General features: G+C 44.5%; 1 protein-coding gene across 1 annotated transcript in view; it reads left to right on the top strand.

The window, feature by feature from the left end:
• The window catches only part of STK31 (serine/threonine kinase 31), an 89,434-nt gene that overhangs the window by 37,727 nt on the left and 39,745 nt on the right, over window positions 1-11,962 (top strand). Inside the window, 1 exon segment of the mRNA XM_006027041.2 lies at window positions 2,967-3,089. Coding sequence (XP_006027103.1) covers window positions 2,967-3,089 — 123 coding nt within the window.

Below are 11,962 nucleotides of genomic sequence, written 5' to 3'. Positions count from 1 at the left end.
CCCCCCCCCCGGGAAGAGCCAGCCCTGAGTGCTCAGCAGCAGCCTGTCCTTGCCCCACACGCAGATCTGGGGGGCATGTGTCCCCCATGTTTTCCCCAGGGGGCAAATGCCCCCAGAGTCTCCCCTGGGGGCACACACAGCAACAGGAGCTGCCCCCACTCCCTGCAGTCCCCCAGACAAACCATGCTTCTGTCCTGTACCCCGCCCTGCCCTGGCTGTGCAGCGCCTGCCCCTGCCCCATTCCTCCCTCACTGCAGGGGCCTCTATCTGCCCCTTTCCTCCAACAGGCTTCCCAACTGGACACTGCTCTCCAAGCTACCAGGCTGTATACTGGCAATCGGATCGGTATCAGCCAATATGGCTGGTTAATAATTGGCCATCGGTATTGGCCCAAAAAATCTTTTTTAAGTTTGTTCTTTTTTTTTAAGTTGTCCTTATCGCCCTTCTGTGATTTTGTTGGTGTGAGATTTTAGGACAAATATGAAGGAAAATTAGCTGAACAAGTGCTAGGAAGGATGCAGTGTCATTTGACTGGTGAAAAAGACCTATCATCTCAACATATTTGATCAGTAGGAGGTAATTATGTGGGCTTAGTACCATCTGCAGTCAGGCAGTAGTTTTCTGTCTGGGGATTTTAGAGATCTTTTCACATAAAAATATTTTAAGTTTTTATTCTGGCTTGGTTTGCTATAATTTGGCAGACCAGAGCCTTATGGTTCCTAACTCTGCTGGGTGTGAAAGGCTAATTCTAAGAGAGACTGGTAGAAAAGTTTTAGTTTTTACTTTAACAAAAAAGAAAAAAAAGACCTGAGATAGGAAGCTCAGAGGATTACATGGAATCTAGCTGAGTTACAGAAAGAGAGCTGTAAAATCTCGTTTGATTGCTCTTCTGAGCAGTGGAGCTCCATCACTTTGAAAGGTTCCTGTTCGCTCAGGAGAATAAATTTGCCATAGCAGTGCTGGTAGCAGTTTGAAGAGAAAAGTAGAGTAGAAAGGCAGTTCTGCCAAGGGTCATCCCCCCAGCACACCTGAGACCAGCAGAGACAAATGGAAAAGTGTGTGCAAGCCTAGAGCAGCCTGAAGAATTAATTTAGACACTGGACCATATTGGTTAATGAACACTTTGTAAAGAGACATACTGTTAAATGATGTACATTTGTTGATTTAAGTTTGATCTAGTTATCTCTTCTTATATCTAAATGGTGGCTTGCAATTCTGTCTACAATTGAAAAGATATTAATTATAATATATTTGTTGGTTGCAGAGTTTACTAATGACTTTATTCCATATGGATGTGTGGGACCTGTCCATAGGAAACGTATTGAACCCAGATTGTCCAGTTTTTGTCCAAAATCTGTTTGTCTACTTTCTTATTCTGTTAATTTAAATAACTAAAAGCATATTTCATGGCTGCATCTTTATGGGCACTAGCCTAAATAGGATAACTGATATTTTTCCTATCCTTCTTTTCTTCATTATCCTTATTCTCTTGGTATGACATCTGGAAAAAGTCTCTGAGCTCTTTGGAGCAAGGATCTTGTCCTCTATGGTTTAGGAGTCATACAGTACATCTAAAATAAAAAAGCAAACTTAAATAAATAAATCCAGTATATTTAGCATGAAAAGAAGACTGCCAGATGCTGAGCAGATCCTATGAGCTTAATTTTCAGTGTCATGACCCTCATGCTGGGTTGACTGTACCCTCATTACAGTCAACCCTCATGCTGGGTTGACTGTAATTCTGGATTGCTAGGCTAGGTTGACTTTAACCCTTCTGTATTTGTGTTTGTGTGCAGTCTGAAATGACTGGCTCCTGAGCTGGTATAGCGAGTCAAACTGATACCAGAGCTGATATGGAAAAAACTGACTCTCAAGTAGATCTAATTTGGCGAGTTCTTGACCCTGTTGCTTATGCAGGAAAGATTTGTGCTTCTGTCTGGAAAGGACTGCCATTTCTTATTGCTGTTTTATAATTGCATTTCTGTAACAGGAATATTAAATATCATCTAAGCATTTACTGGTGGAAGATCTGATTTGTTGTCTGGCCTGTGATGCAATTGAACAAACACAAGTAGTCCCTTAAACGGGAGATATTTGGTGGGAGCTAACCCTGGTAACTCTGAGTCATGTATTGGTTTTTTTTGGGCTGGTCAGCACCAGTCATGATTGTTTTAATCAGACTTTTCTCTGAAGTCAATCAGAGCAGTTTTGGCTTTTGAAGCATGTGTTTTTTGGGGGGATTTTTTTGGGAGGGGTGTTTGTTGGAATAATCTGTTTTAGTTTACAAGTTGTGTGAGGAGTTTTTATCTATAAGTTTGAACATCACCTGTCAGTGTTACATAAGTGTTTTGTATGAATGTGGTTGTTTTATTTGAAGAGCAAATTAGTACCGAGCAAGGACTTGATTTTGGGAAAGTGTCCCTTAGTTTAATCCATCTCTTGGAAAAAAAATCATCAGTCAGTTTCCAGGCTACCTTGTTCCCAAATTGCAGGACACAGAGAAGGAAACGACTTAACTGTCAGTTGGGCTCCAGAGTTCTCTCTCCATTGTTCTCGTAAGGAAGTTTTCACTGTCTGATTTTTCAGGCTGTTTTAACTGGTTTCTTGACTCCAGTCCATGAAATTCTCCATTTCTTGTCCTAAAGAAAATTGGACATGTTAAATGGATACAGTAGCTGTTAGAATCCATCATGGAAGAATACAAATCGTTTATTTTGTTCTCTGCCAGCTTGTAGCATGGTTATGCTTAATTGTAAGAGATACAGTATTTGAAGCAGTAGATACAGTAGGAACATCACGTTCTTATTCAAGCATAAGTTGTTGTAACCTGATAAGGTTGATAAATATTTTATAAATCAGAAAAGAAAGTACTGTAGAAGGAGTTTTAGAAAGTAAAACTTGATTATACTACGTACTTGCAAGGAGTTTGAATGTGATTTGACAAATTGCTCTTTTTTTCCACATAGACTGAAGGGGAGAGCTTGATTCTCAAGAGAAATGAGGTGCAACAGAGTCTGTACCATGCAGTGGAAGAATTCATTCTGGAAGTGGATCAGCTGCCTCTCTCTGAGCGCTCAAGAACTTTACAGGTTGGAAAGTAATTATTGCCATAATTTATTAAATGCTTCTAACCTGCTTTTTAAGTTCAGTGTAATAGTTGAAAGCTTTCAACTACATTGAATAGAACAATGGTTTTCAACCTCTTTTTCATTTGCGGGCCCTGTTAGAAATTTTGAATGGAAGTGCAGACCCCTTTGAATTATAAGTGTAGATAATCACATACTTTTAATTGATCATAATAATTTTTGTGGACCCCTTAGTAGGGGTGCACCAGTAGAGATTTTGGGGTCTGATACCAATAGTTGATTTTTAAGGAGGCATATTGGCTGATACTAATCCAATTTCTGATACAGCTGTGTGCAGCGGGTAAGTCTGTTGTGGTGGAAGATGAAGGGGCATGGGGTTGGGGGGGGCGCAGATCAAGGCCCCTGCATTGTGGGAGGGAGTGGGGCTGGGGTAGGTGCTGCCCAGGTGGTGCATGGGATGGAGCTGCAGTTTTGCTGGGGGTGGGGTGCCTCCTGCTGCTGTGTGCCCCTGGGGGGCAGAGGTGTGTGTGTGTGTGCTGCTGCTGCCCCGCCCCCCCCGATCAGGGCAGGGCAGGGCAGGCTGCAGCTGTGGGCTGGGCCTGGGTTGTGTTTGGGGTGGGTGGCATGGTGCTGGGAGGGGAGGTTATGGGAGGGCTGCAACCACCCCATATTTTGCCATAGTCCCTCTCCCAGCACTGCTGCCACACAGCCCAAACGCAGCCCTGGCCCAACCGCTTCCTGCTTCCATATGCTGGGAAGAGCCTGGCACAGCCCCAGCCCCAGGTTGCAGCTGCCTCCCCCCACCTCCCCAGTGCAGAACCAGGGGCATGCCTCCTTTCTTCCCCCCCCCCCGTATACCCCCAGGGGGACGGGGGCGGGACCCATGCCCCCCCCCAGACAACCCGTGCCCCATCCCGCCCCAGCTGGGCAACGCCTGCCCCAGCCCCTGCTCTACTCCCTTCCTCACCGTGGGGGTGTTGATCTGCCCCCACATACCCCTTCCCTCCCCCCTCCCCTTCCATCACAAGAGACTTACCAGCTGCACGCAGCTCTCCAAGCTGCCAGGCTGTGCACCTCACTGCCTGTGTGCTGTGCTGCGGCTGCGCGTATGTATGGACATTTATTGGCCAAATTATCTGCCACATCAGGCTGATTTCTGATGCATTCAGTTTTCTTTATATCGGTGCTGATCCGATATTGGACCGATGTATTGGTGCACCTCTACCCCTTAGACATAGTCTGTGGACCACAGGTTGAAAAAACAGTGGACTAGAGCCTTGTGTCATTGCTCTGAGGTTAATTGTACCACTGACCTTTTTATGGCTCCCTTGAGATCACTCCACTTGGGTGTTACCCTTCAGAAATTACTTATGGTAGAAGTCCATGACTTTTTCCTCCAGACTCAGAGTATAGGCTGCAGTTCCTCCCCTGAGATCACTTCAGCTGGTGACTAGCCAGCTTTTACAAGGGCTGTTTACTTTAGTCCATATAATAAAACAATACAAAATCTGCTTTCATGCTAAGCTTATCAGGTATCAACCCTCCCCAGAGTGAGATGAACTGTGGCAGAGGCTATGAGTATATGGGATATTCTAGAGCAGTGGGTTTCAACCTGTGGTTCTGCTGACCCCTGGGGGTCTGTGGAGCATGTCTAGGGGGTCTGCAAAAGGTGGCTGTAAAGATGGCGGCCCCACCTGAATGGGAGTGCCACTGGTGCTGCTGCTGCTCCCTTTGCAGCCAGAGGCTGCTCGAATGCCAGCAGCGGGCAGCCCAGCGCCAGCAGGCAGAGTGCAGCTAGGCAGCCCCACTTCATCCTGCTACTGCTGCTGCTTCATGTGGGACCCTGCAATGCTGCAGCTCCGTGACTCCTCTGCTCGCCTGACAGTATCAATCTACAAACTGGAACAGGTGTGTGTGTGTGTGTGTGTGTGTGTGAGAATTTCCAGTTGGAAAGCTGGCAGTTCTTGAGGCACTCACGGAAAGGTTAGGTTCTACAAAACTCCTGGGAGGCCACCAGTAAGTCTGGTGTGGCATAAGGGATATCTTCTAGCTTAGTCTGTGTCCCGACTTCTTTACAACACATCTAATGCATGTGAATGTCTGAGAATTTTATGTGGCAATCTGGGGGAATCCCTGGGTGAATGGTTGCTTGTGTATTCAGGGGACTGTACCTGATGGCTTTCATCAAGAAGCTTCAACTCTGGATTTCTTGAGTAAGAAAAAACAACTTTGACGTATTCAAAACCCTTGATAGCTTTTTGGCTGGAAGCGAGTTGACACTGGACAGTGATGTGAAAAATGAAATCAAGGAACACTTGCTGGTGCTCAAATCTCAGTTTCACCAGTGCCTTCCTGAAATGGGCAGTTAGAATGAGTGGATACATAACCCCTTTGTAGCAGACTGTAACTTGAGGCCCTGTCTAACAGCTAGAGAAGAGCAAGTACTTGAGTTATACTGTGTCGGGGGCCTGAAACTTGAATTCAGGCAGGATCCTCTTGCCTAATTCTGGTTGAAAATAAAGAAGTAGTATCCTGATATGACAGATAAAGCCATTAAAATCTTGATGCCGTTCACCACCATGTACTTATGTGGAAGTGGGTTTTTGGCCTTAGTATCAATGAAAATGGTTTCTTTCTGTTGGTCTTCCACCCTGTTGGACAAGATGCAAAGCATCCTGGGGTGGGAGATGGGCCCACAATTGACGCAGATCAAGTGAGAGAACACCTCAAGAGGCTCAACATCCATAAGTCTGCAGGCCCGGACAGAATGCACCCGAGACTCCTGAAGGAGCTGGCGGATATCGTAGGGCACCCCATTGCAAACGTATTTGAAAACTCATGGTGCTTGGGAGACGTACCAGAAGACTGGAAAAGAGCCAACATGTTCCCAATCTTCAAGAAAGGAAGGGAGGAAGATCCAGGGAATTACAGGCCAATCAGTCTGATTATCCATCCCCGGGAAAATCCTGGAGAAAATTATCAAGGGTTCCATCAGCAGCTGGCTAGCAGAAGGCAACTGTCTGAGTGCCAGCCAACATGGCTTTGTTGCTGGAAGGTCTTGCCTTACCAACCTCGTCTCCTTCTATGACCAGGTGACGCATTGCCTGGACAAGGTTGATGTCATGTATCTGGATTTCAAGAGAGCCTTTCTTTTGGTCTCCCATGATGTCCTCATGGTTAAGCTGGAGAACCGTCCCATGGATGGGGAACTGGCTCCGGGGTCGGACCCAAAGAGTATTAGTTGATGGGAGCAAATCAACATGGTGCAAGGCAACCAGTGGTGTCCCTCAGGGCTCAGTACTTGGGCCAGTACTCTTAAACTTCAATCTAGATTCGGGTGTCAGTTGTGGATTGGCAAAGTTTATGGACGACACTAAACTATGGGGGAAGGCAGTCATGCTGGAGGGCAGGCTGGAATTACAAGCCAGCCTGGACAGGCTTACAAGGTGGATGGACCAAAACCTGATGGCATTTAGCATAGAGAAAGTGCAGGGTGCTCCACCTTGGGAGGGAAAACTAGCATTATACTTACAGTGCTATGCTCACTAGCACCACAACTGAAAGAGACTTGGGGGTCTTGGATGACCACAGAATTAACATGAGCTGCCAATGCAATGCCGTAGCTGGCAAAGCAAACCAAACTCTGGCATGCATCCACTGATGCATCTCAAGCAAAACTAGGGATGTCATTCTCCCACTTTACTTGGCCTTAGTGAGGCAGCAGCTGGAGTACTACATCCAGTTTTGAGCCTCCCACTTAAGGAGGCACGTGGATAAGCTTGAGAGACTCCAAAGGAGAGCCACCCACATGATCAAAGGCCAAGAAAGCAAGCCTTACAAGGAGAGGCTCAGGGGCACGGGACTCTTCAGCCTGGTGAACAGAAAGCTTAGGGGGGACTTGATGGCAGCCTATAAGTATATAAGGGATATGCACCAGGATCTGGGAGAACAGTGGTTTGCCATGGCTCCCCAAGTGATAACGAGGTCTAATGGCCACAAACTTTTGGAAGGCCGATTTAGACTGGACAAAAGGAAAAACTTCTTTACAGTCTTGAGTGTCCAGGGTGTGGACCAGACTCTCCCCTGAGAGGTGGTGCAAACACCTATTCTGGACTCATTCAAAAGGCATTTGGATGCTTATCTTGCTGGGATCACTTGACCCCAGTAGTCTCCCTGCCTATAGCAGGGGGGCTGGACTCGGTGATCTCACGAGGTCCCTTCCAGCCCCTAATGTCTATGAAATCTATGAAAATGAAATACCAAAACAATTTGGATATTGAGGAAGATCTAAGACTCAAACAGTCACCTATCTTACTAAACCTTCTCATGTTTTCTGCCAAGAAGCAAGCTCAACCATCTCATTAGAACTGATGACAAAATGGTGAGTTGACAAAATTGTGTTGTTGTTATTGATATTTTTATTTTTAATACAACAGTTTGTCAGTAATTATCTACTTATGTTAGCTTTGCACACAGTAGATTTCCAGATGGGTCTATGCCTCCATTCAAATTTTTTTAGGGTTTCACAAATGAAAAAGGTTGAAAACTACTGTTTTAGGGCTAATATATCAACTGTATAATAAAGCGATACGTGTTAGCATGAACTTGGTGGAAAGTACAGGAGTTTTCCTGCTATAGCTAAAGTTTCTGTGGCTGGTGACTTAATATAACTTCCTAAGCAGGTGAGCGAGCCTGGAGAATTCTCCTTGTATCCCCCACAAGAAAACTACTTTTCCTGGTTTGTTGTGGTCAAATAAGGTTGAAGGCAGGATAGATTCAGACCTTTATAGACTGACTAAATCTCATATGTATAGTATAAGCTTTTGTAAACAGAGGGCTTACTTCCATCAGGTGGTGTGAATGGACTTCAGGAAGCAGAGCTGCTAAATAGAAAGCAATGTTTAGCATATAGATGTTACTATAGCATTGAGAATTATATGCAGTGATCAGCCAGATGTATTGCAGCCAGGGTCCCAGGTAGATGACTGACACTGCTAGGTGTAGCATGCGTGCAGATTGTTGTTTTTATTCTACATCCCATCTATAATACTTTCTTCCCTAAAGCAACATTGCTATGCTTTATGGTCATCAGTGGTAATGTTATCTGTGCTGATGGAACAGACCTGGAAGCATTCAAGTAAAGTGAAAATAAGGGGACATGAGCAAGTTACCATGAGGCAAACCAGATTTGGTTTTCATGTACATCTGTTGCTCCATGGTAACTGCCCTCGCATACACGCTAATCCTCAGTAAATGAAAGCTTGTTTCTGCTACGGGTTGGCTTTCATTTACTGTGGAGTGAATTAAATTACTTTGAAGTTTTATACTTCGTCTTTTGTTTGCCTTGGGGTAAATTATCCATGTGCCTGTGCCCTAAAATGTACTAGGCTGGTGGTGGTGAGTTGCAAGAGAAATTACAGGCTAAGTCCTCAGTCTGGAGGGGAGAAGCTTTTGGAACTCCATCCCAAGGAAAATGATGGTTGGAGATCTGAAGAAATCAGAGGTGCAGTTACTATCAGAACTGAGACACTTTGCGTTTTTTTGGATAGGCCTTACACCTTTTTCCAGATTTTTTCTGAACTATCGCTACAGTGTCATTTGATTAGATTAGCAGAGTAACTGGTAATTTTCTCTGTGAAAGTTCTTAATATGATTTATGTTCAAAATGTTAAAACTGTGTATTTTTGTTGTATGTAAACTAAGGTTCTTTGTAGCACAGTTTGTATATCTTTTTTTCATGTGGCAATTGGAGGAGTGGTGGAAAGACAACCATGCCTCTGTCTTTTTGTAATGCTTTTTATGACCTTCAGAGTTCCCTTGAATGCTGAAGGTCTTTTTTTTCTGTTGTAGACCAACCTGAACTGATGTGTCATCTTTAACATCACATATGAATGAACCAGTAGACACGGTTCTTATGTAGCCCACAGTGGCTCCGAAGTCTCATCTGCAACTGAAGTGCTAGTACTGTGCTGTAGCTCAGTGGAGTCCAGTGTCAGTCTGTAATTTTTCCATTTTCTGTTTTTCTCTCTCTTTTTTTTGACTCTGCGATAATCAAATAATTATTTGAGTGCTTGTCTGCACAGATTCCACTATCGGTGTACAAGCTACATTTGCTAAATGGTACTCCTTGAGTGGCAGTGCCCACTGCAGCTGTGTCTGTGTCCTGGGATATGTTAGCTGTGGGTGTCAGCAGTTCTGCCAGCTGCTATGTTCTTCCTCAGCACCTCTTATGAGACCAGAACATCAAAGAGGTCTCTGCACTTCTGCAACAAAGCTCTCCTGTTTGTGGGACTCTTGTTTGACACGGGTAACCTGTGGGTTAACTTTTAGAATCTGATTGCAGTCATAGGTACAGTTGAGTGCATCTACAAATGCTTGTTTGTCTAATTCTCATCTTAATGCGCTAAACTATAAAATTTTGGCTCACTAAGAAGCAAATACATATAAATAGAATTAGTGGGTCTTGCATCATTGGGGAGAATACAATGTCTGGATCTAGTCCTTTCAAATTAAATACATCTGACTTCCACTCTTCCTCTCCCCTTAATTGCATTAAAAGAGTTGTGCTGCTTTAACTCCACTAGGTGGTAGGCTTTAAACATTCTTTGGATTGCTGTAATGGAGTGTAACTGCAATAAGAATTTTAGGTAGAAAGAGGTAGTTAGCTGTTTTAGCCTGAAATCAGGCAGAAGATATTTAATAGTAACTTGAATGATGTGACCATCTGCTATTAGGTGTCTTAAAGAACAGAAACTGTTTTTAGGGAACTGTTGACAGACTTGTCTAATGTTTGAGGATGCAGGTTAGAGGATTAAAATTAATACTTCCAAGTGCTAACCAAGCATGGGTCTTGGAGAAGTCTGTTCTAGTTGCTTATGGTTGTGAGTTAGTATGCTTATGGCATGAAATCTGAAGAAGTAAGAATTCATGTACAGGAATTAAGAGGAATTTTTTCCTTGATGGGGAAAACTTACAGAATTCAGAACTTACATTCCAACTACTTTTTCAGGGTGACCTAGTTCCATCATATTTGTAAAGGGTTTGAGAATAATACTGAGCATTGGCTGTTATAATTGATAAAGCTCTTTTGTTTATAGATGTTGAGTAAGTGTGTGAAATCACTTTTTAGGTGAAATATCTACTTTTTTATAGTCAACCCAGAAGTAGTTTCCCCATCACTTTGCCAATTCCCATCCCCACATATCTGGTTTAGCTGTGTAGCTGTTTAAGACTGTGAAAATAGGTCTAGACCAGGTACAGTTCTTTTAGAAATTATTTTAGGTAATCATATCTTTTGAAGGGCTGTAATAAATTTGCAATAGACTTACTGGTTAGTTAGGGAAAGTATATATTTATTTCAGTATTTGAAGATATCTAGTTTAAAAAAGAAAATTTCGCACTTGTATGACTTATTATTGTTAAAGTGTGCAATAATACTTCACCCAAATGAATTCAGTATGCAAAACCTTTGCAGTGTTGTGTATTTTAAAATTGTGGAATTCAGTTATGACCTTCACCACAACTAGAATTCTGCTAGTAGGCCCTTATTTTGTAAATGGCCATTATAACAATGTAGTTCTGCAAAATATGGATGCATACCATGAGGCTACTTCAGTCATTGTAGGATTAAATGTATACTGACTTTGCATATCCAAATTCTCAACAAACATGTTTTTAATGCATCTTGTAATGCATTCAACAAAGATGTGTCAAATACATTAATCTTATAAATTAGGCTATAGCACAGGTGAGGGCAAAATATGGGCCGCTGGCTGGTTCTGGCCTGCTAACTGATTGTAACCGGCCTGTGGGTGGGAGGCCACTGACTCGTGGGATCTCCGGCTCCAGCCGCAGTCCCCATGGTGGGCAGGGCGCCACGTGGTGGGTGGGCGGGATCGCTTCTGCCCAGTGTTGATGTGGTGGCATCAGCTGTGGACCCAGGCAGATGCCCCAATCCCCATCCAGAACCTGCTGTACACATCTACCATTGACATTAGTGCCCACCAGGGCCTACTTCTGCTTTGTCAGGTGGGTGGCATAAACTGTGGACAGGACTGGCAGGTTTTGGGTGGGGATTGAGATTGGGACGTGCTACAGCTCTGGGGAGGGAGAGGGACAAGATTAGGGTGTGCTACAGTTCTAGGGAGGGGGAGGGATGGGGATTGGGACATGCTACAGTTCTGGGTTGGGGAGGGAGAGAATATCAGGGCAGTCTGCATTAGGGCTGTGCGAAGCTTCAGTTGTCGATTCAATTCGGAGGGGACTTGGCAGCCGAATCTCTGAATCCAAATCAAATTGGGAGAACCATTGAAAAATCTAAATTAAATCTGAAGTTTCCGAATCTTCATAGACATCAGGGCTGGAAGGGACCTCGGAAGATCATCGAGTCCAGCCCCCCGCCCAAAGGGCAGGAAGTCAGCTGGGGTCATAGGATCCCAGCAAGATAAGCATCCAGTTTCATCTTGAAGGTGTTCAATGAAGGTGCTTGAACCACCTCCGGTGGCAGGCTGTTCCAGACCTTGGGGGCTCAACAGTAAAGAAGTTCTTCCTTATGTCCAGCCTGAAACGATCTTGAAGTAGTTTGTGATCATTCGACCTTGTCATCCCTTGGGGTGCTCTGGTGAACAAACATTCCCCCAGATGCTGGTGGTCACCCCTGATAAACTTGTAGGTGGCCATCAGATCACCCCTGAGCCTGCGCTTTTGCAGGCTAAAGAGCCCCAGGGCTCTCAGCCTGTCATCGTAGGGTCTGCTTCCCTGACCTCTGATCATGCAATGAGATCAAGAGGGCGCCCCTGAGGGTCACTTTTCACTGCCTTTTATCTGTCCTTGGCAGACTTTGGTGACTCCCCAGTTTTCAGGTTTGCCCAATCCAG

The sequence above is a fragment of the Alligator sinensis genome, unplaced genomic scaffold, assembly GCF_000455745.1.
Source record: "Alligator sinensis unplaced genomic scaffold, ASM45574v1 scaffold978_1, whole genome shotgun sequence".
NCBI classification, from domain to species: domain Eukaryota; kingdom Metazoa; phylum Chordata; order Crocodylia; family Alligatoridae; genus Alligator; species Alligator sinensis.
The sequence above is the reverse complement of the archived record's forward strand: the minus strand, read 5'-3'. Positions and strand labels throughout refer to the sequence as shown.